This window comes from Oncorhynchus gorbuscha, linkage group LG02 (genome assembly GCF_021184085.1).
Source record: "Oncorhynchus gorbuscha isolate QuinsamMale2020 ecotype Even-year linkage group LG02, OgorEven_v1.0, whole genome shotgun sequence".
NCBI lineage: Eukaryota > Metazoa > Chordata > Actinopteri > Salmoniformes > Salmonidae > Oncorhynchus > Oncorhynchus gorbuscha.
In genome coordinates this window covers 4,104,992-4,130,854 of record NC_060174.1, presented here as the reverse complement: position 1 = coordinate 4,130,854, position 25,863 = coordinate 4,104,992, and the positions used below count along the sequence as shown (strand labels likewise).

The 25,863-nt window shown below is 48.6% G+C and overlaps 1 protein-coding gene across 1 annotated transcript in view; it reads left to right on the top strand.

The window, feature by feature from the left end:
• LOC123991057 (ras-related protein Rab-6B) overlaps nt 1-25,863 on the top strand; it is a 217,057-nt gene that overhangs the window by 182,672 nt on the left and 8,522 nt on the right. Inside the window, exon 7 of the mRNA XM_046292220.1 lies at nt 6,577-6,643. Within this exon, the coding sequence (XP_046148176.1) occupies nt 6,577-6,643 (67 nt within the window). The remainder of the gene's footprint in view (nt 1-6,576; nt 6,644-25,863) is intronic.

Genomic DNA, 25,863 nt, shown 5'->3' with positions numbered 1-25,863 from the left:
GGGTTCTGCGGTCTAAGGCAACTGCTGGAGTCACTACAGACCCGGGTTCAGCGGTCTAAGGCAACTGCAGGAGTCACTACAGACCCGGGTTCAGCGGTCTAAGGCAACTGCAGGAGTCACTACAGACCCGGGTTCAGCGGTCTAAGGCAACTGCAGGAGTCACTACAGACCCGGGTTCAGCGGTCTAAGGCACTGCAGAAGTCACTACAGACCCGGGTTCAGCGGTCTAAGGCACTGCAGGAGTCACTACAGACCCGGGTTCAGCGGTCTAAGGCAACTGCAGGAGTCACTACAGACCCGGGTTTGATCCTGGCTGTACAGTCAACATTCCTGTCAGTTCTTGACTACAGGAGTCACTACAGCCCCTGGTTTGATCCTGGCTGTACAGTCAACATTCCTGTCAGTTATTGGCTATGGTGATACCATTTATCAGAATTGCAGCAGCCACTTCTCTTAAACCTCTGGATGTTGTTTACCATCGTAGGGCCCTTCGCTTTCTCACAGGGGACAGTTTTAATATTCACTACTGCATCCTGTAGTTAAAGGTTGATACTCATTAAAGTCCTTTAGATCACTATTCTGTTTTTATATGTAAAATTATACCACACAAGCTTCCAACTTACACAACTTTGTTGTTTTAGTGTATAAATATGACTCACCAAACTCGTTCACAGGGTTGGTTAACTCCTGAGGTTCCTTCAGGTCTCTTCAGGTCTCTCGTTCACAGGGTTGGTTAACTCCTGAGGTTCCTTCAGGTCTCTTCAAGTCTCTTCAGGTCTCTCGTTCACAGGGTTGGTTAACTCCTGAGGTTCCTTCAGGTCTCTTCAGGTCTCTTCAGGTCTCTCGTTCACAGGGTTAGTTAACTCCTGAGGTTCCTTCAGGTCTCTTCAGGTCTCTTCAGGTCTCTCGTTCACAGGGTTAGTTAACTCCTGAGGTTCCTTCAGGTCTCTTCAGGTCTCTCGTTCACAGGGTTAGTTAACTCCTGAGGTTCCTTCAGGTTCTTCAGGTCTCTTCAGGTCTCTCGTTCACAGGGTTAGTTAACTCCTGAGGTTCCTTCAGGTCTCTTCAGGTCTCTCGTTCACAGGGTTGGTTAACTCCTGAGGTTCCTTCAGGTCTCTTCAGGTCTCTCGTTCACAGGGTTAGTTAACTCCTGAGGTTCCTTCAGGTCTCTTCAGGTCTCTTCAGGTCTCTCGTTCACAGGGTTAGTTAACTCCTGAGGTTCCTTCAGGTCTCTTCAGGTCTCTCGTTCACAGGGTTGGTTAACTCCTGAGGTTCCTTCAGGTCTCTTCAGGTCTCTTCAGGTCTCTCGTTCACAGGGTTGGTTAACTCCTGAGGTTCCTTCAGGTCTCTTCAGGTCTCTTCAGGTCTCTCGTTCACAGGGTTAGTTAACTCCTGAGGTTCCTTCAGGTCTCTTCAGGTCTCTCGTTCACAGGGTTAGTTAACTCCTGAGGTTCCTTCAGGTCTCTTCAGGTCTCTTCAGGTCTCTCGTTCACAGGGTTGGTTAACTCCTGAGGTTCCTTCAGGTCTCCACCAACTAATGGAAATCCTTTTTTAGTTGTAATGCACTTCGCTGCTGAAACAGTTTACAAAACTCATTACATTTGCATGTTGTGGTGCCACTCGGGCAATTTAAAGTCTTGATTGAGGACCTAGTAGCTGAGGAATGTAACTGTTTTTCTTAAATGTTGTGTTGTATTTTACATTGTATTGGTTGCCGTTTTGTTTCAGATTGTAAATGAGTGTTTTATTACTCAGGGCCCCCTTGAGAATGAGACCCTGGTGTCAATGGGGCGGCAGGGTAGCCTAGTGGTTAGAGCGGTGGACTAGTAACCGGAAGGTTACAAGTTCAAACCCCTGAGCTGACAAGGTACAAATCTGTCACTGTTCCTAGACCAGTTAACCCACTGTTCCTAGACCAGTTAACCCACTGTTCCTAGACCAGTTAAGCCACTGTTCCTAGACCAGTTAAGCCACTGTTCCTAGGCCAGTTAACCCACTGTTCCTAGACCAGTTAAGCCACTGTTCCTAGACCAGTTAAGCCACTGTTCCTAGGCCAGTTAACCCACTGTTCCTAGACCAGTTAACCCACTGTTCCTAGACCAGTTAACCCACTGTTCCTAGACCAGTTAAGCCACTGTTCCTAGGCCAGTTAAGCCACTGTTCCTAGGCCAGTTAACCCACTGTTCCTAGGCCAGTTAACCCACTGTTCCTAGACCAGTTTACCCACTGTTCCTAGACCAGTTAACCCACTGTTCCTAGACCAGTTAACCCACTGTTCCTAGACCAGTTAACCCCACTGTTCCTAGACCAGTTAACCCACTGTTCCTAGACCAGTTAACCCACTGCTCCTAGACCAGTTAACCCACTGTTCCTAGACCAGTTAACTCACTGTTCCTAGACCAGTTAACCCCACTGTTCCTAGACCAGTTAACCCACTGTTCCTAGACCAGTTAACCCACTGTTCCTAGACCAGTTAACCCACTGTTCCTAGACCAGTTAACCCACTGTTCCTAGACCAGTTAAACCACTGTTCCTAGACCAGTTAACCCCACTGTTCCTAGACCAGTTAACCCACTGTTCCTAGACCAGTTAACCCACTGTTCCTAGACCAGTTAACCCACTGTTCCTAGACCAGTTAACCCACTGTTCCTAGACCAGTTAACCCACTGTTCCTAGACCAGTTAACCCACTGTTCCTAGACCAGTTAACCCACTGTTCCTAGACCAGTTAACCCACTGTTCCTAGACCAGTTAACCCACTGTTCCTAGACCAGTTAACGCACTGTTCCTAGACCAGTTAACCCACTGTTCCTAGACCTGTTAACCCACTGTTCCTAGACCAGTTAACCCCACTGTTCCTAGACCAGTTAACCCACTGTTCCTAGACCAGTTAACCCACTGCTCCTAGACCAGTTAACCCACTGTTCCTAGGCCAGTTAACCCACTGTTCCTAGACCAGTTAACCCACTGTTCCTAGACCAGTTAACCCACTGTTCCTAGGCTAGTTAACCCACTGTTCCTAGGCCAGTTAACCCACTGTTCCTAGGCCAGTTAACCCACTGTTCCTAGACCAGTTAACCCACTGTTCCTAGACCAGTTAACCCACTGTTCCTAGACCAGTTAACCCACTGTTCCTAGGCCAGTTAACCCACTGTTCCTAGGCCAGTTAACCCACTGTTCCTAGGCCGTCATTGAAAATAAGAATTTGTTCTTAACTGACTAGTTAAATAAAGGTCAAATAAAAATGGGCCTGGGAGTTCAGTTCGGCTCAGCACCGTTGACAAACACTTGCCTTGAAACAACAATTTACATAATTTAGTTGTTTTAGTGTAAAAATATGACCTGAGCAACTCCCTCTCAGGTCTCCAAATTATGTAAATACTCTTTTTAGTTTTAATGCACCTCATTGCTGGAACAGTCTACAAAACTCAGTACAGTTGCATGTTGTGGTGCAGCTCGTGATTTAGCGTCTTGATTTATTGAGGAATGTATTTCTGGAATATTATGTCGTGCTTGTATTTTTTTTAATTTATTTTTAATTTCATTGTATCTTGATTTGATTTTGGAAATATATTTTTGTCTGATGAATTGTATATGCAGCGCTCCCTAGTGAATGAGACCCTGGTCTCAATGGTGCCTCCCCGTTTTTAATAAAGGTCCAATAGAAATAGGAAATAGAATGTGATGATCCATCCCTCTTCCTCCTGGACTATGTTTCTCTGTAATTGGACTGGCAGTAGTCCCCAGAATGGCACCACAGAGAGGGTATGTCAACCTGGCTGTCCTCCAACCATCCATCCAGTGTGACTGACTGACTGTGTGAGTGCTTTCTGCCTGGCCCCAGTGCATGCTGGTAGCTTCCTGTCTGAGCGAGTTGATTGGGTCCACAGGTGAAGAGGGTGGATGGATGAGACACACTCTCTCTCTGTTGGGGAGCGTATATGAGTCACAGTGTTCTGATTCTCTCCCCTCTCCCCTCCCCCCCTCTCCCTCTGCCTCCCCCTCTCCCCCTCCCCCTCTCCCCCTGCCTCCCCCCTCCCCCTCTCCCCCTCTCCCTCTGCCCCTCTCCCTCCCCCTCCCCCTCCCCCTCTCCCCCTCTCCCCCCTCTCCCTCTGCCTCCCCCTCCCCCCCCTCCCCCTCTCCCTCTCTCTCTCCCTCTCCCTCTGCCCCTCTCTCTCTCTCTCTCTCTTCTCCCTCCCCTCCCTCCCCTCCCCTCCCTCCCGCCCCCTCTCCCTCACCCTCTCCCTCTGCCTCCCCCTCTCCCTCTACCTCCCCCTCTCCCCCTCCCGCCTCCCCCTCCCCATCTCCCTCTACCTCCCCCTCTCCCCCCCCTGCCTCCCCCTCCCTCCCCCTCTGCCTCCCCCTCTCCCTCTGCCTCCCCCTCTCCCCCCCCCCTCCCCCCCCCACCTCCCCATCTCCCTCTACCTCCCCCTCTCCCCCTGCCTCCCCCTCTCCCTCTGCCTCCCCCTCTCCCTCTGCCTCCCCCTCTCCCCCTCCCGCCTCCCCCCTCCCCCTCTCCCTCTACCTCCCCCTCTCCCCCTCCCGCCTCCCCCTCCCCATCTCCTCCCCCTCCCCCTCTCCCCCTGCCTCCCCCTCTCCCTCTGCCTCCCCCTCTCCCTCTGCCTCCCCCTCTCCCCCTCCCGCCTCCCCCTCCCCCCTCCCCTACCTCCCCCTCTCCCTCTGCCTCCCCCTCTCCCTCTGCCTCCCCCTCTCCCTCTACCTCCCCCTCTCCCTCTACCTCCCCCTCTCCCTCTACCTCCCCCTCCCCCTCTCCCTCTACCTCCCCCTCTCCCTCTGCCTCCCCCTCTCCCTCTGCCTCCCCCTCTCCCCTCTGCCTCCCCCTCTCCCCCTCTCCCCCCTCCCGCCTCCCCCCCCTCCCTCCCCTCCCTCTACCTCCCCCCTCCCCTCTCCCTCTCTACCTCCCCCTCCCCTCTGCCTCCCCCTCTCCCTCTGCCTCCCCCTCTCCCTCTGCCTCCCCTCTCCCCTCTGCCTCCCTCCCCCTCTCCCTCTGCCTCCCCCTCTGCTCCCCCTCTCCCTCTGCCCCCCTCTCCCTCTGCCTCCCCCTCCCCGGGATGGAGAGCTGCCTCCCCCTCTCCCTCTGGCCTCTGCTCCCCAGTCTCCCATCTGACTGCGTTGAAAAGGTTTTAAAAACCCCCTCCCTCTAATAAAATAATAAAATGATTGTCTCCCTCTGCCTGAGAACCCCTCTCCCTATTTGCCCCCTCTCCCTCTGCCCCCCTCTCCCTCTGCCTCCCCCTCTCCCAGAAAGCTCTGCCTCCCCTCTCCTCTGCCTCCCCCTCTCCCTCTGCCTCCCCTCTCCCTCTGCCTCCCCCTCTCCTCTGCCTCCCCGTGGAAGTCCTCTGCCTCCCCCCTCTCCCTCTGCCTCCCCCTCTCCCTCTGCCTCCCCCCTCTCCTCCTCCCCCCTCTCCCTCTGCCTCCCCCTCTCCCTCTGCCTCCCCCTCTCCCTCTGCCCCCTCTCCCTCTGCCTCCCCCTCTCCCTCTGCCTCCCCTCTCCCTCTGCCTCCCCTCCCTCTTGAGAAATAAGGTGATGAAAGAAATCCCTCCCTCCCCCTCTCCCTCTGCCTCCCCCTCTCAAAAAGACTCTGCCTCCCCCTCTCCCTCTGCCTCCCCAGAGTTTAATAATGTTCCGGAATCTGCCTCCCCCTCTCCCTCTGCCTCCCCTCTCCCTCTGCCCCCCCTCTCCCTCTGCCTCCCCAGGGTCTCCCTCTGCCTCCCCCTCTCCCTCTGCCTCCCCCTCTCCCTCTGCCTCCCCCTCTCCCTCTGCCTGGGAGCCCCCTCTAGAGAGAAGGGAGAGCGAGAGAGTGAGAGAGGGAGGGGGGGAAGAGGGGCTCTGCCCAGCCCCCTCTCCCTCTGCCTCCCCCTCTCCCTCTGCCTCCCTCTCTCCACTGCCTCCCCTCTCCCTCTGCCTCCCCCTCTCTCCTCTGCCTCCCCCTCCTCCCTCTCCCTCTACCTCCCCCAGGAGCCTCCCCTCTCCCTCTGCCTCCCCCTCTCCCTCTGCCTCCCCTCCCCTCTGCCTCCCCCTCTCCTCTGCCTCCCCCTCTCCCTCTGCCTCCCCCCAGGAAGAGTCCCTCTGCCTCCCCCTCTCCCTCCTGGCGCTCTCGACTAGGACAAAAAAAAATAAAAAGGGAAACTAGGGTACTACTGCCTCCCCTCTCCCTCTGCCTCCCCCTCTCCCTCTGCCTCCCCTCTCCCTCTGCCTCCCCCTCTCCCTCTGCCTCCCCGGTCTCCCTCTGCCTCCCCCTCTCCCTCTGCCTCCCCCCTCTCCCTCTGCCTCCCCCTCTCCCTCTGCCTCCCCCTCTCCCTCTGCCTCCCCTCTCCCTCTGCCTCCCCCCTCTCCCTCTGCCTCCCCCTCTCCCTCTGCCTCCCCGCTCCCTCTGCCCCCTCTCCCTCTGCCTCCCCTCTCCCTCTGCCTCCCCCTCTCCCTCTGCCCCCCTCTCCCCTCTGCCTCCCCCTCTCCCTCTGCCTCCCCCTCTCCCTCTCCCTCTACCTCCCCCTCTCCCTCTGCCTCCCCCTCCCTCTGCCTCCCCCTCTCCCTCTGCCCCCCCTCCCTCTCCAGCTGTTTCGGCGTGTGGCGTCGGCCCTTCCCGGGATGGAGAGCATGCAGGAGACGAGCAAGGAGGGAAGTATCCTTTTACTGCACTTAGGCCTCAGCTCAACTCAAGGAAACAGTAATGGTTTATTTAGCCATTCTGACTGCGTTGAAAAGGTTTTTAAAACAGGTTTATATATAATAATAATAAAATAATAAAATGATTGTTAACATATCCTATTTACGATATTTGTTGGGCAGGTTTGGGGAAGAATGTGTGTGAGATTGTAAGTACTTTAGGAACACTTATAGCCAGAAAGCTGTCTAAGAGCAGGTTTAACCTCTCTACTGTTAGAAAGCCGGATCAACTCAGAATACCTAAGAGTGAATTAAACTATTTTGAAAAAGCAATTAAGGGAATAAACTGGAATGATCTCTTGTCCTATACAGACGTGGAAGCTGATAAGTCAGGTTTTTCTATCCACAATCCAGACTACAATAAATGGCTTCCTAAAGAAAATCAAATCCAAACCTGGCCAAAAGAGCACTCTTCCTTGGCTAAATGGAGAAATCTGGAAATTGATGGAAGAATGAGATTATGCTCTAAAAATAGCCCTAAAATCTAAATTAGAGCATGACAGACGTAGGTTTACCATGTTGAGAAATAAGGTGATGAAAGAAATCAGACAGGCCAAGGCAAACTTTTTTATTAAAATAATTGGTGAAGCAAAGGGAAATTCTAAATTGATATGGGAGAATCTAAAAAAGTTAACAGGGAAAGACCATAGTAACACTGCAAAAAGACTAGAAATCATGGTGAATAACAATCTAATACAGGATGCAGTCGAAATAGCAACAGCCTTCAATTCCTACTTTATTGACTCTGTCAGGGTACTGACACAGAACCCCTCCACTGGTTTCTTGGGCTCAGTGCTAGTGAATGACACTCAACCTGTCTTCATCATAAGGGAGGTTTCTGGGTCAAAGGTGAACAAGGTGATTAGCTCACTAAAGAACTCTAAAGCCAAAGATGTGTTTGGGATGGACTCTACCTTTCTTAAAAACTACAAAGAGTCACTCATTGGCCCCATTACTAAGGTCACCAACACATCTATTGGTCTCGGTGTGTTTTCAAGGGTATGGAAGTCGGCCATAATAACGGCCATCTTTAAATCAGGCGACCCTGCTGACGTGAGTAACTACAGGCCCATTAGTATACTACCTGTGGTGTCAAAGGTTGTTGAAAAGTGTGTAGCAGAACAACTGATTGCTCACCTCAACAACAGCCCCTTCACATTACACTCTATGCAGTTTGGCTTCAGAGCGAAACACTCCACAGAAACGGCCAACTGCTTTCTTCTGGAAAATGTGAAGTCCAAGATGGACAAAGGGGGTGCTGTTGGGGCTGTGTTTCTGGACCTAAGGAAGGCTTTTGATACTGTTAACCATGAGATTCTCATCACAAAATTGTCCAAGTTCAACTTTTCCCCTGATGCCTTGAGATGGATGAAATCATACCTTGAAGGCAGAACTCAGTGTGTCAGAGTGAGCAATGAGCTGTCCCCCACTCATAGCTATGATGTGGGCGTGCCCCTTTCTTAAAAACTACAAAGGTCAATACTGGGGCCCCTCCTGTTCAGCCTGTACATTAATGATCTGCCTTCTGTCTGTACTGGGTCTGAAGTTCAAATGTATGCAGATGATACAGTGATATATGTGCAAAGAGCAAACAACAAGCTGCACAAGAACTCACTACTGTAATGATCCAGGTTACAAAGTGGCTCAGTGTCTCACTACTGTAATGGTCCAGGTTACAAAGTGGCTCAGTGTCTCACTACTGTAATGGTCCAGGTTACAAAGTGGCTCAGTGTCTCACTACTGTAATGGTCCAGGTTACAAAGTGACTCACTACTGTAATGGTCCAGGTTACATAGTGACTCACTACTGTAATGGTCCAGGTTACATAGTGGCTCAGTGTCTCACTACTGTAATGGTCCAGGTTACATAGTGACTCACTACTGTAATGGTCCAGGTTACATAGTGACTCACTACTGTAATGGTCCAGGTTACATAGTGACTCACTACTGTAATGGTCCAGGTTACATAGTGACTCACTACTGTAATGGTCCAGGTTACAAAGTGGCTCAGTGTCTCACTACTGTAATGGTCCAGGTTACAAAGTGGCTCAGTGTCTCACTACTGTAATGGTCCAGGTTACATAGTGACTCACTACTGTAATGGTCCAGGTTACATAGTGACTCACTACTGTAATGGTCCAGGTTACATAGTGACTCACTACTGTAATGGTCCAGGTTACATAGTGACTCACTACTGTAATGGTCCAGGTTACATAGTGACTCACTACTGTAATGGTCCAGGTTACAAAGTGGCTCAGTGTCTCACTACTGTAATGGTCCAGGTTACAAAGTGGCTCAGTGTCTCACTACTGTAATGGTCCAGGTTACATAGTGACTCACTACTGTAATGGTCCAGGTTACATAGTGACTCACTACTGTAATGGTCCAGGTTACATAGTGACTCACTACTGTAATGGTCCAGGTTACATAGTGACTCACTACTGTAATGGTCCAGGTTACAAAGTGGCTCAGTGTCTCACTACTGTAATGGTCCAGGTTACAAATTGGCTCAGTGTCTCACTACTGTAATGGTCCAGGTTACAAATTGGCTCAGTGTCTCACTATTGTAATGGTCCAGGTTACAAAGTGGCTCAGTGACTCATGTTTGCATCTCAATGTGAAAAAAACTGTTTGCATGTTCTTCACAAAGAGGGCAACAGATGCTACTGAGCCAGATGTCTATGTGTCAGGGGAGAAGCTCCAGGTGGTATCCGATTTTAAGTACCTTGGCATCATACTTGATTCCACCCTCTCTTTTAAAAAGCATGTGAAAAAGGTCATTCAAATAACTAAATTCAATCTAGCTAATTTCCGATTTATACAAAATTGTTTGACTACAAAGGTAGCAAAACTGTACTTCAAAACTATGATACTCCCCCACTTAACATACTGCTTGACTAGTTGGGCCCAAGCTTCCTGTACAACATTGTCTACAAACAGGCGCTCAAAGTGATTGATAGGAAGCCCAATAGCCATCATCACTGTTACATCGTCAGAAAGAACGAGCTCCTGAGTTGGGAAAATCTTGTGCAATACACCGACGCATGTCTTGTATTCAAGATCCTTAATGGCCTGGCTCCCCCTCCACTCAATATTTTTGTTAAACAGAAAACCCAGACATATGGCAGCAGATCCACAAGGTCTGCCATGAGAGGTGACTGTATAGTTCCCCTAAGGAAAAGCACCTTTAGTAAATCTGCATTCTCTGTGAGAGCTTCCCATGTCTGGAATACACTGCCATCAGACACACATAACTGCACCACATATCACACTTTCACCAAATGCTTGAAGACCTGGCTAAAGGTCAATCAGATTTGTGAACATGGTCCCTAGCTGTGTGTTGCCGCTTTCCATGTTGTCTGTTGTCTGTAGCTTGTGAGGTGTGGAAACACTTTGTTGCTTTTATGAATTTTGTTTTGCTGCTTTTTGTTCTATGTTGCTCTGTCTGTATGCTATGTCTTGCTTGTCCTATGTTGCTATGTCTTGCCTGTTCTATGGTGCTATTGTCTATATTGTAATTGTTTTTAATAACCTGCCCAGGGACTGCGATTGAAAATTAGCCGGCTGGCTAAAACCAGCACTTTTACTGAAACGTTGATTAATGTGCACTGTCCCTGTAAAAATAAAATAAACTAAACTAAACTAAGAAAAAGATAAACAGGCTTCAGTTAGTAAATCTACTATGAAATGCAATACTGTGGACAACAAATGAGGTCCTGTTTTTAAATTAATATATTTTGGAATATAGAATGACATTTTTTACATACATGTAGCTGGGCATTTCTTTAGAGTAAATTATGTGCTGATTGATTATTCAAAAAGTACAGGATGAAACAGTCTTCCCCAAACTCAGTCCTAGGGAACCCAAGTAATTTTTTTTTGCCCTAGCACTACACAGCTGATTCAAATAATCAACTACTTTTTTTTATTTGGACCTTTATTTAACCAGGCAAGTCAGTTAAGAACAAATTCTTATTTTCAATGACGGCCTAGGAACAGTGGGTTAACTGCCAGTTCAGGGGCAGAACGACAGAGTTGTACCTTGTCAGCTCGGGGGTTTGAACTCGCAACCTTCCGGTTACTAGTCCAACACTCTAACCACTAGGCTACCCTGACGCCCCATCAAGTATTGATCATTTGAAGCATCTGTGTAGTGTAAGTGCAAAAAAACAAAAAACCTTTTGGGGTCCCGGGGATCGAGTTTGGGAAACGCTGTGATAAAGGAAAGGAACTGTAAAAAACAAAACTATTGAAATGGAGCCATAGATTGGTCTCATATCCTTCCCTGATCGATATCCAGGTAAATAAATATTGAATGATCTATAGCTAGTTAAATAAATATTGACTGATCTATATCTAGTTAAATAAATATTGACTGATCTATAGCTAGTTAACTAAATATTGACTGATCTATATCTAGTTAACTAAATACATGGTGAAAGAATATTGAAGAATAACTCATAACTAACGAAACAAGGAAATGATTCCTCTTTTCTTCATTGAGATAAACCCCATAACCGAAAGGTTGCAAGATCGAATCCCAGAGCCGACAAGTTAAAAAGCAGTCGTTTTGCCCCTGAACAGGCAGTTAACCCACTGGTCTTAGGCCGTCATTGAAAATAAGAATTTGTTCTTTAACTGACTTACCTAGTTAAATAAAGGTCAAATTAAAAATACATGCCACCCAGTTTTGATGGGAAAGTCTAATTGGTTCGAATGCTGACAGATACTAGATTAAACCAATCAGTATTATCTGTAGGCGGGATATTGGACTTCTGCGCAAAATAGGCTGATGCAGGGTCATAGTGGATTGGGAAGTGGGCTAGTGTTAGTGGGGGAAAACCCAGATGGGGTGTGAGGAATGTGTTGAGGTACAGATTGTGAAGCATATCCTGTTATATTGCAGGCGGTATACTGAGGATAGGAGGACATTTTTCTGTGAGATGGCTGAGTTGGGTATCACCACATTTTTGCTTGAAACAATTTTGGCCTCAATTGACAGGCAATAACGTAATAGCAAGGAAATTGTTGTGGTTTCACACTTTCACAAAATGCATGAAGATATGGCTAAAGCTCCATCAGATGTGTGAACATGGTCCCTAGCTGTGTGTTGCCGCTTTCCATGTTGTCTGTTGTCTGTAGCTTGTGAGGTGTGGAAACACTTTGTTGCTTTTATGAATTTTGTCTTGATGCTTTTTGTTCTATGTTGCTCTGTCTGTATGCTACGTCCTGCGTGTTCTATGTTGCTCTGTCTGTATGCTACATCTTGCTTGTCCTATGTAGCTCTGTCTGTATGCTACATCTTGCTTGTCCTATGTTGCTCTGTCTGTATGCTACGTCTTGCTTGTCCTATGTTGCTCTGTCTGTATGCTACGTCTTGCTTGTCCTATGTTGCTCTGTCTGTATGCTACATCTTGCTTGTCCTATGTTGCTCTGTCTGTATGCTATGTCTTGCTTGTCCTATGTTGCTCTGTCTGTATGCTATGTCCTGCTTGTCCCATGTTAAACAGAAAACCCAGACATATGGCAGCAGATCCACAAGGTCTGCCATGAGAGGTGACTGTATAGTTCCCCTAAGGAAAAGCACCTTTAGTAAATCTGCATTCTCTGTGAGAGCTTCCCATGTCTGGAATACACTGCCATCAGACACACATAACTGCACCACATATCACACTTTCACAAAATGCTTGAAGACATGGCTAAAGGTCAATCAGATTTGTGAACATGGTCCCTAGCTGTGTGTTCCCGCTTTCCCTGTTGTCTGTAGCTTGTGAGTTGTGGAAACACTTTGTTGCTTTTATGAATTTTGTCTTGCTGCTTTTTGTTCTATGTTGCTCTGTCTGTATGCTACGTCTTGCTTGTCCTATGTTGCTCTGTCTGTATGCTACGTCTTGCTTGTCCTATGTTGCTCTGTCTGTATGCTACGTCTTACTTGTCCTATGTTGCTATGTCTTGCTTGTTCTATGGTGCTATTGTCTATATTGTAATTGTTTTTAATAACCTGCCCAGGGACTGCGGTTGAAAATTAGCCGGCTGGCTAAAACTGGCACTTTTACTGAAACGTTGATTAATGTGGTCCTCCTGTAGCTCAGTTGGTAGAGCATGGCGCTTGTAACGCCAGGGTAGTGGGTTCGATCCCCGGGACCACCCATACGTAGAATGTATGCACACATGACTGTAAGTCGCTTTGGATAAAAGCGTCTGCTAAATGGCATATATTATTATTATATATATTATATATTATTATATATTAATGTGCACTGTCCCTGTAAAAATAAAATAAACTAAACTAAACTAAACAGCCACCTCGTCTTTACTGAGGAGATCCACTCTGAACCAAATGTTGTTCTCTGAGACCGACTGGAACATGGTCCTGTTTACAAGATAACATTATACAGTAAATTAGTACCATCAGGCTCTGTAAATATTACATTGACATTTTTGTCATTTAACAGACGTTCTTATCCAGAGAGACTTACAGTAGTGAGTCATTTAACAGACTCTCTGATCCAGAGACTCTTACAGTAGTGAGTCATTTAGCAGACTCTCTTATCCAGAGACTTACAGTAGTGAGTCATTTAACAGACTCTCTGATCCAGAGACTCTTACAGTAGTGAGTCATTTAGCAGACTCTCTGATCCAGAGACTTACAGTAGTGAGTCATTTAACAGACTCTCTGATCCAGAGACTTACAGTAGTGAGTCATTTAACAGACTCTCTGATCCAGAGACTTACAGTAGTGAGTCATTTAACAGACTCTCTGATCCAGAGACTCTTACAGTAGTGAGTCATTTAGCAGACTCTCTGATCCAGAGACTTACAGTAGTGAGTCATTTAACAGACTCTCTGATCCAGAGACTTACAGTAGTGAGTCATTTAACAGACTCTCTGATCCAGAGACTCTTACAGTAGTGAGTCATTTAGCAGACTCTCTTATCCAGAGAGACTTACAGTAGTGAGTCATTTAGCAGACTCTCTTATCCAGAGACTCTTACAGTAGTGAGTCATTTAACAGACTCTCTGATCCAGAGACTTACAGTAGTGAGTCATTTAACAGACTCTCTGATCCAGAGACTTACAGTAGTGAGTCATTTAACAGACTCTCTGATCCAGAGACTCTTACAGTAGTGAGTCATTTAGCAGACTCTCTGATCCAGAGACTTACAGTAGTGAGTCATTTAACAGACTCTCTGATCCAGAGACTTACAGTAGTGAGTCATTTAACAGACTCTCTGATCCAGAGACTCTTACAGTAGTGAGTCATTTAGCAGACTCTCTTATCCAGAGAGACTTACAGTAGTGAGTCATTTAGCAGACTCTCTTATCCAGAGAGACTTACAGTAGTGAGTCATTTAGCAGACTCTCTTATCCAGAGAGTCTTACTGTAGTGAGTCATTTAGCAGACTCTCTTATCCAGAGAGACTTACAGTAGTGAGTCATTTAGCAGACTCTCTTATCCAGAGAGTCTTACTGTAGTGAGTCATTTAGCAGACTCTCTGATCCAGAGAGACTTACAGTAGTGAGTCATTTAGCAGACTCTCTTATCCAGAGAGTCTTACTGTAGTGAGTCATTTAACAGACTCCCTTATCCAGAGAGACTTACAGTAGTGAGTCATTTAACAGACTCTCTTATCCAGAGAGTCTTACTGTAGTGAGTCATTTAACAGACTCTCTTATCCAGAGAGACTTACAGTAGTGAGTCATTTAACAGACTCTCTGTTCTGTAGCTCAGTTGGTAGAGCATGGCGCTTGTAACGCCAGGGTAGTGGGTTCGTTCCCCGGGACCACCCATACGTAGAATGTATGCACACATGACTGTAAGTCGCTTTGGATAAAAGCGTCTGCTAAATGGCATATATATATATATATATTGTTTCAACAAGGTTGACATTAGTAGTTGGCCTTTTTCTCAAACCTCTCCGTACTTTTTAAAATTATTTTATTTCACCTTTATTTAACCAAGTAGGCAAGTTGAGAACAAGTTCTCATTTACAACTGTGACCTGGCCAAGATAAAGCAAAGCAGTGCGACACAAACAACAACACAGAGTTACACATGAAATAAACAAGCGTACAGTCAATAATACAGTATAAATAAGTCTATATACAATGTGAGCAAATGAGGTGAGCAGGGAGGTAAAGGCAAAAAAAGGCCATGGTGGCAAAGTAAATACAATATAGCAAGTAAAACACTGGAATGGTAGATTTGCAATGGAAGAATGTGCAAAGTAGAAATAAAAATAATGGGGTGCAAAGGAGATAAATAAATAAATACAGTAGGGAAAGAGGTAGTTGTTTGGGCTAAATTGTATATGGGCTATGTACAGGTGCAGTAATCTGTGAGCTGCTCTGACAGTTGGTGCTTAAAGCTAGTGAGGGAGATAAGTGTTTCCAGTTTCAGAGATTTTTCTGTAGTTCGTTCCAGTCATTGGCAGTGAACCTCTCTGGTCTCCTGTCTGAAGCCCAAGGTTCTCCAGAAATACACTCTGATCATTGGTGGAGCTCTCTGTGTTCTTCTGGTCCTCGTCCAATTAGATGAGCTTACTGCGTGACACGCCGCTAGACGGCTAGCTGTGTTTGAGCTGTGGATCCTGACAGGCTCTGTGTGGTCGGGTTGACAGGGTGTGGATGTAGGCAGCTGCTGGGGTTCGGAAAGTGGCTTCGTCTCGTCTCGGCTGGGCTGTGTGATTTAATGTAGTGACAGGAATCGTCCGCCATCAGTCATCAGTGAAGTCACGGCAGCGAGCTGTTGGGATTGCATCCCAAATGGCACCCTAAACCCTTTATAGTGCACTATGGGCCCTGGTACAAAGTAGTGCACTATCTGCTCTGTTCACTTAGTCTAATTAACGGTCCTTCTGTTTGTCTGCTACAGTAGTCTAATTAACGGTCTGGACCTTCTGTTTGTCTGCTGCAGTAGGTCTAATTAACAGTCTAGACCTTCTGTTTGTCTGCTGCAGTAGGTCTAATTAACGGTCTGGACCTTCTGTTTGTCTGCTGCAGTAGGTCTAATTAACGGTCTGGACCTTCTGTTTGTCTGCTACAGTAGTCTAATTTCCTCAATGTTTCCACCCCAATCCAGGATCAGATAATTACCTTAATCTCCGTCCCTGTCTGTGTTTTCTCCGGATTTTAATTAGTTTTAATGGGCTCGGGAGGTTGAAGATGTCTGAGGTGGTGGAGGAGAGGAGGATGAGGTGAAGGAATATAGGGACCCTGCTTTATGACAGGGCATCAGGGTGACACTTATGTCCTTTCCTCCTCCCCTGTCCTCCTCTCCTCCAGGCACTCTGTGTCTCTGCTGACATTATATGTGATTCCCAAATGGCCCCCTTTTTCCCTTCGTAGTGCACTACGTTTTGAGCAGGGTCCATAGGGCTTTGGTCTAAAGTAGGGTACTGCGTAAGGAATAGGGTCGAATACAAACAGTGTAGCTATTCCCTCCGCAAGGCAATCAAACAAGCTAAGTGTCAGTATAGAGACAAAGTAGAGTCGCATTTCAACGGCTCAGACACGAGAGGTATGTGGCAGGGTCACAGACCTGGATGTCTTGCTCCCAGACCGACTAAACAACTTCTTTGCTCTCTTTGAAGTCAATACAGTGCCACTGACACAGCCCGCTACCAAAACCTGCGGACTCTCCTTCACTGCAGCCGACGTGAGTAAAACATTTAAACGCGTTAACCCTCACAAGCCTGCAGGCCCAGACGGCATCCCCAGCCGCGCCCTCAGAGCATGCACAGACTAGCTGGCTGGTGTGTTTACAGACATATTCAATCAATCCTTATCCCAGTCTGCTGTTCCCACATGCTTCAAGAGGGCCACCATTGTTCCTGTTCCCAAGAAAGCTAAGGTAACTGAGCTAAACGACTACTGCCCCGTAGCACTCACTTCCGTCATCATGAAGTGCTTTGAGAGACTAATCAAGGACAATATCTCCTCCACCCGACCTGAAACCCTAGACCCGCCCCAATAGTTCCACAGATGACACAATCGCAACCACACTGCACACTGCCCCATCCCATCTGGACAAGTGGAATACCTATGTGAGAATGCTGTTCATCGACTATAGCTCAGCATTTAACACCATAGTACCCTCCAAACCCGTCATCAAGCTCGAGACGCTGGGTCTCGACCCCGCCCTGTGCAACTGGGTACTGGACTTCCTGACGGGCTGCCCCCAGGTGGTGAGGGTAGGTAACAACATCTCCACCCCGCTGATCCTCAACACTGGGGCCCCACAAGGGTGCGTTCTGAGCCCTCTCCTGTACTCCCTGTTCACCCACGACTGCGTGGCCACGCACGCCTCCAACTCAATCATCAAGTTTTTTTGACGACACTACAGTGGTAGGCTTGATTACCAACAATGACGAGACGGCCTACAGGGAGGAGGTGAGGGCCCTCGGAGTGTGGTGTCAGGAAAATAACCTCACACTCAACGTCAACAAAACTAAGGAGATGATTGTGGACTTCAGGAAACAGCAGAGGGAACACCCCCCTTTCCACATCGATGGAACAGTAGTGGAGAGGGTAGTAAGTTTTAAGTTCCTCGGCATACACATCACAGACAAACTGAATTGGTCCACCCACACAGACAGCATCTTGAAGAAGGCGCAGTAGCATCTCTTCAACCTCAGGAGGCTGAAGAAATTCGGCTTGTCACCAAAAACACTCACAAACTTTTACAGATGCACAATCCAGAGCACCCTGGCAGGCTGTATCACCGCCTGGTACGGCAACTGCTCCGCCCACAACCGTAAGGCTCTCCAGAGGGTAGTGAGGACTGCACAACGCATCACCGGGGGCAAACTACCTTCCCTCCAGGACACCTACACCACACGATGTCACAGGAAGGCCATAAAGATCATCAAGGACAACAACCACCCGAGCCACTGCCTGTTCACCCCGCTATCATCCAGAAGGCGAGGTCAGTACAGGTGCATCAAAGCTGGGACCGAGAGACTGAAAAACAGCTTCTATCTCAAGGCCATCAGACTGTTAAACAGCCACCACTAACATTGACTGGCTGCTGCCAACACACTGACTCAACTCCAGACACTTTAATAATGGAAAAAATGGATGTAATTGTTTTTATTACTAGCCACTTTAAACAATGCTACTTAATATAATGTTTACATACCCTACATTACTCATCTCCTATGTATATACTGTACTCGATACCATCTACTGCATCTTGCCTATGCCGTTCTGTACCATCACTCATTCATATATCTTTATGTACATATTCTTTATCCCTTTACACTTGTGTCTATAAGGTAGTAGTTTTGGAATTGTTAGGTTAGATATTACTGCATTGTTGGAACTAGAAGCACAAGCATTTCACTACACGCGCATTAACATCTGATAACCATGTGTATGTGACAAATAACATTTGATTTGATTTGAGACAGGCCCTCTGTGTCTCTGCTGACATATGTGATTCCCAAATGGCACCTTTTACCTACGTAGTGCACTACTTTTGACCAGGGCCCATAGGGCTTTGGTCTAAAGTAGTGTACTGCGTAAGGAATAGACAAACACATCCTTTGTCTTCATGGAATGTGAGCCTGTGTTGTTACAGAGGCCCCTCTGGACAGGATCGATCTCCCTACTGGGAAAGAGAGAGCTCTCTGGACAGTATCGATCTCCCTACTAGGGAAGAGATTGGCCTCTGGACAGTATCGATCTCCCTACTGGGGAAGAGAGAGGCCTCTGGACAGTATCGATCTCCCTACTGGGGAAGAGAGAGGCCTCTGGACAGTATCGATCTCCCTACTGGGGAAGAGAGAGGCCTCTGGACAGTATCGATCTCCCTACTGGGGAAGAGAGATACCTCTCTGGACAGTATCGATCTCCCTACTGGGGAAGAGAGAGGTCTCTGGACAGTATCGATCTCCCTACTGGGGAAGAGAGAGATCTCTGGACAGTATCGATCTCCCTACTGGGGAAGAGAGAGATCTCTGGACAGTATCGATCTCCCTACTGGGGAAGAGAGTGGTCTCTGGACAGTATCGATCTCCCTACTGGGGAAGAGAGAGGTCTCTGGACAGTATCGATCTCCCTACTGGGGAAGAGAGAGGTCTCTGGACAGTATCGATCTCCCTACTGGGGAAGAGAGTGGTCTCTGGACAGTATCGATCTCCCTACTGGGGAAGAGAGAGATCTCTGGACAGTATCGATCTCCCTACTGGGGAAGAGAGTGGTCTCTGGACAGTATCGATCTCCCTACTGGGGAAGAGAGAGATCTCTGGACAGTATCGATCTCCCTACTGGGGAAGAGAGTGGTCTCTGGACAGTATCAATCTCCCTACTGGGGAAGAGAGAGGTCTCTGGACAGTATCGATCTCCCTACTGGGGAAGAGAGAGGCCTCTGGACAGTATCGATCTCCCTACTGGGGAAGAGAGAGGTCTCTGGACAGTATCGATCTCCCTACTGGGGAAGAGAGTGGTCTCTGGACAGTATCGATCTCCCTACTGGGGAAGAGAGTGGTCTCTGGACAGTATCGATCTCCCTACTGGGGAAGAGAGAGGTCTCTGGACAGTATCGATCTCCCTACTGGGGAAGAGAGATACCTCTCTGGACAGTATCGATCTCCCTACTGGGGAAGAGAGAGATCTCTGGACAGTATCGATCTCCCTACTGGGGAAGAGAGAGGTCTCTGGACAGTATTGATCTCCCTACTGGGGAAGAGAGAGGTCTCTGGACAGTATCGATCTCCCTACTGGGGAAGAGAGAGGTCTCTGGACAGTATTGATCTCCCTACTGGGGAAGAGAGAGGTCTCTGGACAGTATCGATCTCCCTACTGGGGAAGAGAGAGGTCTCTGGACAGTATCGATCTCCCTACTGGGGAAGAGAGAGATATCTGGACAGTATCGATCTCCCTACTGGGGAAGAGAGTGGTCTCTGGACAGTATCGATCTCCCTACTGGGGAAGAGAGAGGTCTCTGGACAGTATCGATCTCCCTACTGGGGAAGAGAGAGATCTCTGGACAGTATCGATCTCCCTACTGGGGAAGAGAGTGGTCTCTGGACAGTATCGATCTCCCTACTGGGGAAGAGAGAGGTCTCTGGACAGTATCGATCTCCCTACTGGGGAAGAGAGTGGTCTCTGGACAGTATCGATCTCCCTACTGGGGAAGAGAGTGGTCTCTGGACAGTATCGATCTCCCTACTGGGGAAGAGAGAGGCCTCTGGACAGTATCGATCTCCCTACTGGGGAAGAGAGTGGTCTCTGGACAGTATCGATCTCCCTACTGGGGAAGAGAGTGGTCTCTGGACAGTATCGATCTCCCTACTGGGGAAGAGAGAGGTCTCTGGACAGTATCGATCTCCCTACTGGGGAAGAGAGAGGTCTCTGGACAGTATCGATCTCCCTACTGGGGAAGAGAGAGGTCTCTGGACAGTATCGATCTCCCTACTGGGGAAGAGAGAGATCTCTGGACAGTATCGATCTCCCTACTGGGGAAGAGAGTGGTCTCTGGACAGTATCGATCTCCCTACTGGGGAAGAGAGAGGTCTCTGGACAGTATCGATCTCCCTACTGGGGAAGAGAGAGGTCTCTGGACAGTATCGATCTCCCTACTGGGGAAGAGAGAGGTCTCTGGACAGTATCGATCTCCCTACTGGGGAAGAGAGTGGTCTCTGGACAGTATCGATCTCCCTACTGGGGAAGAGAGAGGTCTCTGGACAGTATCGATCTCCCTACTGGGGAAGAGAGTGGTCTCTGGACAGTATCGATCTCCCTACTGGGGAAGAGAGTGGTCTCTGGACAGTATCGATCTCCCTACTGGGGAAGAGAGTGATCTCTGGACAGTATCGATCTCCCTACTGGGGAAGAGAGTGATCTCTGGACAGTATCGATCTCCCTACTGGGGAAGAGAGAGGTCTCTGGACAGTATCGATCTCCCTACTGGGGAAGAGAGTGATCTCTGGACAGTATCGATCTCCCTACTGGGGAAGAGAGTGGTCTCTGGACAGTATCGATCTCCCTACTGGGGAAGAGAGAGGTCTCTGGACAGTATCGATCTCCCTACTGGGGAAGAGAGAGGTCTCTGGACAGTATCGATCTCCCTACTGGGGAAGAGAGTGGTCTCTGGACAGTATCGATCTCCCTACTGGGGAAGAGAGTGGTCTCTGGACAGTATCGATCTCCCTACTGGGGAAGAGAGAGGTCTCTGGACAGTATCGATCTCCCTACTGGGGAAGAGAGATACCTCTCTGGACAGTATCGATCTCCCTACTGGGGAAGAGAGAGATCTCTGGACAGTATCGATCTCCCTACTGGGGAAGAGAGAGGTCTCTGGACAGTATTGATCTCCCTACTGGGGAAGAGAGAGGTCTCCAGTATCGATCTCCCTACTGGGGAAGAGAGAGGTCTCTGGACAGTATCGATCTCCCTACTGGGGAAGAGAGGGTCTCTGGACAGTATCGATCTCCCTACTGGGGAAGAGAGAGGTCTCTGGACAGTATCGATCTCCCTACTGGGGAAGAGAGAGATATCTGGACAGTATCGATCTCCCTACTGGGGAAGAGAGTGGTCTCTGGACAGTATCGATCTCCCTACTGGGGAAGAGAGAGGTCTCTGGACAGTCGATCTCCCTACTGGGGAAGACTCTGGACAGTATCGATCTCCCTACTGGGGAAGAGAGTGGTCTCTGGACAGTATCGATCTCCCTACTGGGGAAGAGAGAGGTCTCTGGACAGTATCGATCTCCCTACTGGGGAAGAGAGTGGTCTCTGGACAGTATCGATCTCCCTACTGGGGAAGAGAGTGGTCTCTGGACAGTATCGATCTCCCTACTGGGGAAGAGAGAGGCCTCTGGACAGTATCGATCTCCCTACTGGGGAAGAGAGTGGTCTCTGGACAGTATCGATCTCCCTACTGGGGAAGAGAGTGGTCTCTGGACAGTATCGATCTCCCTACTGGGGAAGAGAGAGGTCTCTGGACAGTATCGATCTCCCTACTGGGGAAGAGAGAGGTCTCTGGACAGTATCGATCTCCCTACTGGGGAAGAGAGGTCTCTGGACAGTATCGATCTCCCTACTGGGGAAGAGAGAGATCTCTGGACAGTATCGATCTCCCTACTGGGGAAGAGAGTGGTCTCTGGACAGTATCGATCTCCCTACTGGGGAAGAGAGAGGTCTCTGGACAGTATCGATCTCCCTACTGGGGAAGAGAGAGGTCTCTGGACAGTATCGATCTCCCTACTGGGGAAGAGAGAGGTCTCTGGACAGTATCGATCTCCCTACTGGGGAAGAGAGTGGTCTCTGGACAGTATCGATCTCCCTACTGGGGAAGAGAGAGGTCTCTGGACAGTATCGATCTCCCTACTGGGGAAGAGAGTGGTCTCTGGACAGTATCGATCTCCCTACTGGGGAAGAGAGTGGTCTCTGGACAGTATCGATCTCCCTACTGGGGAAGAGAGAGGTCTCTGGACAGTATCGATCTCCCTACTGGGGAAGAGAGAGGTCTCTGGACAGTATCGATCTCCCTACTGGGGAAGAGAGTGATCTCTGGACAGTATCGATCTCCCTACTGGGGAAGAGAGTGATCTCTGGACAGTATCGATCTCCCTACTGGGGAAGAGAGAGGTCTCTGGACAGTATCGATCTCCCTACTGGGGAAGAGAGTGATCTCTGGACAGTATCGATCTCCCTACTGGGGAAGAGAGTGGTCTCTGGACAGTATCGATCTCCCTACTGGGGAAGAGAGAGGTCTCTGGACAGTATCGATCTCCCTACTGGGGAAGAGAGAGGTCTCTGGACAGTATCGATCTCCCTACTGGGGAAGAGAGTGGTCTCTGGACAGTATCGATCTCCCTACTGGGGAAGAGAGTGGTCTCTGGACAGTATCGATCTCCCTACTGGGGAAGAGAGAGGTCTCTGGACAGTATCGATCTCCCTACTGGGGAAGAGAGATACCTCTGGACAGTATCGATCTCCCTACTGGGGAAGAGAGAGATCTCTGGACAGTATCGATCTCCCTACTGGGGAAGAGAGGTCTCTGGACAGTATTGATCTCCCTACTGGGGAAGAGAGAGGTCTCTGGACAGTATCGATCTCCCTACTGGGGAAGAGAGAGGTCTCTGGACAGTATCGATCTCCCTACTGGGGAAGAGAGAGATCTCTGGACAGTATCGATCTCCCTACTGGGGAAGAGAGTGGTCTCTGGACAGTATCGATCTCCCTACTGGGGAAGAGAGAGGTCTCTGGACAGTATCGATCTCCCTACTGGGGAAGAGAGAGATCTCTGGACAGTATCGATCTCCCTACTGGGGAAGAGAGTGGTCTCTGGACAGTATCGATCTCCCTACTGGGGAAGAGAGAGGTCTCTGGACAGTATCGATCTCCCTACTGGGGAAGAGAGTGGTCTCTGGACAGTATCGATCTCCCTACTGGGGAAGAGAGTGGTCTCTGGACAGTAGATCTCCCTACTGGGGAAGAGAGAGGCCTCTGGACAGTATCGATCTCCCTACTGGGGAAGAGAGTGGTCTCTGGACAGTATCGATCTCCCTACTGGGGAAGAGAGTGGTCTCTGGACAGTATCGATCTCCCTACTGGGGAAGAGAGGTCTCTGGACAGTATCGATCTCCCTACTGGGGAAGAGAGTTCTCTGGACAGTATCGATCTCCCTACTGGGGAAGAGAGAGGTCTCTGGACAGTATCGATCTCCCTACTGGGGAAGAGAGAGATCTCTGGACAGTATCGATCTCCCTACTGGGGAAGAGAGTGGTCTCTGGACAGTATCGATCTCCCTACTGGGGAAGAGAGGTCTCTGGACAGTATCGATCTCCCTACTGGGGAAGAGAGAGGTCTCTGGTCTCTCCCTACTGGGGAAGAGAGAGGTCTCTGGACAGTATCGATCTCCCTACTGGGGAAGAGAGTGGTCTCTGGACAGTATCGATCTCCCTACTGGGGAAGAGAGAGGTCTCTGGACAGTATCGATCTCCCTACTGGGGAAGAGAGTGGTCTCTGGACAGTATCGATCTCCCTACTGGGGAAGAGAGTGGTCTCTGGACAGTATCGATCTCCCTACTGGGGAAGAGACAGTATCGATCTCCCTACTGGGGAAGAGAGAGGTCTCTGGACAGTATCGATCTCCCTACTGGGGAAGAGAGTGATCTCTGGACAGTATCGATCTCCCTACTGGGGAAGAGAGTGATCTCTGGACAGTATCGATCTCCCTACTGGGGAAGAGAGAGGTCTCTGGACAGTATCGATCTCCCTACTGGGGAAGAGAGTGATCTCTGGACAGTATCGATCTCCCTACTGGGGAAGAGAGTGGTCTCTGGACAGTATCGATCTCCCTACTGGGGAAGAGAGAGGTCTCTGGACAGTATCGATCTCCCTACTGGGGAAGAGAAGGAGACATGATGAGGGGAAGGGAGGGGCACAGAGCACATGCATGTTCACTTCTTTCATGGTTAAGGAAACTCGCTTAGTATGCATGGAAGTACACAAAGCCAACACACACATGCACACATAGACATGCACCCTCAAGCCCAGTGGTCCTTCAGTGGCAATAAAATAAAATTCCAGCTCTGCTTTTTCCTATAACAGTCCACCAGGGATTTGGTAGTTAAAACATTAAAACACAGACAGAAGTTCTGAACGATCGACCGTCTTGCCCTATATCTTTGGGGAGAGGGGGAGGGGGGGAGGAGATTGAGGGCATATATTTATATTTACGAGATCCAGTTATTGTAATTGCCTGTTTGAAATGGGGGCATGGTGTGTTTTGGGATGAGAGAAGGGTGGATCATCCTGAAGTGTGTGATTTACTATCGGTGTCAAGGCCTGAGGCACGAACCTCCCCTCTGTTTCTAGTATGGATCAATCTCTTCTCTTGCTTTAGGCCCTGGCCTGCATATAAAATCTCCACTGCAGAGAGGGAGAGGAGAGGAGGAGGTCTCTGTGCAAGGCAGCCTTCTGATAGAACAGGGTCGTCCATGTTAATAGGAATCTGAAAAACAGCCTGGCTTCGAGCTCCTCTGAGACCCTGTGTGTCCCAAATGGCACCTTATTCCCTACATAGTGCACCCTATTCCCTTCATAGTGCACACTATTCCCTTCATAGTGCACCCTATTCCCTTCATAGTGCACCCTATTCCCTTCATAGTGCACCCTATTCCCTTCATAGTACACCCTATTCCCTGCATAGTGCACCCTATTCCTTTCATAGTGCACTATCTATTCCCTTCATAATGCACCCTATTCCCTTCATAGTGCACCCTATTCCCTTCATAGGGCACCCTATTCCCTTCATAGTGCACCCTATTCCCTACATAGTGCACCCTATTCCCTTCATTGTGCACCCTATTCCCTACATAGTGCACCCTATTCCCTTCATAGTGCACCCTATTCCCTTCATAGTGCACCCTATTCCCTTCATAGTGCACCCTATTCCCTTCATAGTGCACCCTATTCCCTTCACAGTGCACCCTATTCCCTTCATAGTGCACCCTATTGCACACAACACAGGCTCACATTCGTAGTAGTTTGTAGTGCCCTATATGTAGGGAAAAGGTGCCATTTGTAGTGCCCTATATGTAGGGAAAAGGTGCCATTTGTAGTGCCTTATATGTAGGGAATAAGGTGCCATTTGTAGTGCCCTATATGTAGGGAATAAGGTGCCATTTGTAGTGCCCTATATGTAGGGAAAAGGGGCCATTTGTAGTGCCCTATATGTAGGGAAAAGGTGCCATTTGTAGTGCCCTATATGTAGGGAATAAGGTGCCATTTGTAGTGCCCTATATGTAGGGAATAAGGTGCCATTTGTAGTGCCCTATATGTAGGGAATATGGTGTAGTAGACCTTACAGTGAAATGCTGAATACAACAGGTGTAGTAGACCTTACAGTGAAATGCTGAATACAACAGGTGTAGTAGACCTTACAGTGAAATGCTGAATACAACAGGTGTAGTAGACCTTACAGTGAAATGCTGAATACAACAGGTGTAGTAGACCTTACAGTGAAATGCTGAATACAACAGGTGTAGTAGACCTTACAGTGAAATGCTGAATACAACAGGTGTAGTAGACCTTACAGTGAAATGCTGAATACAACAGGTGTAGTAGACCTCACAGTGAAATGCTGAATACAACAGGTGTAGTAGACCTCACAGTGAAATGCTGAATACAACAGGTGTAGTAGACCTCACAGTGAAATGCTGAATA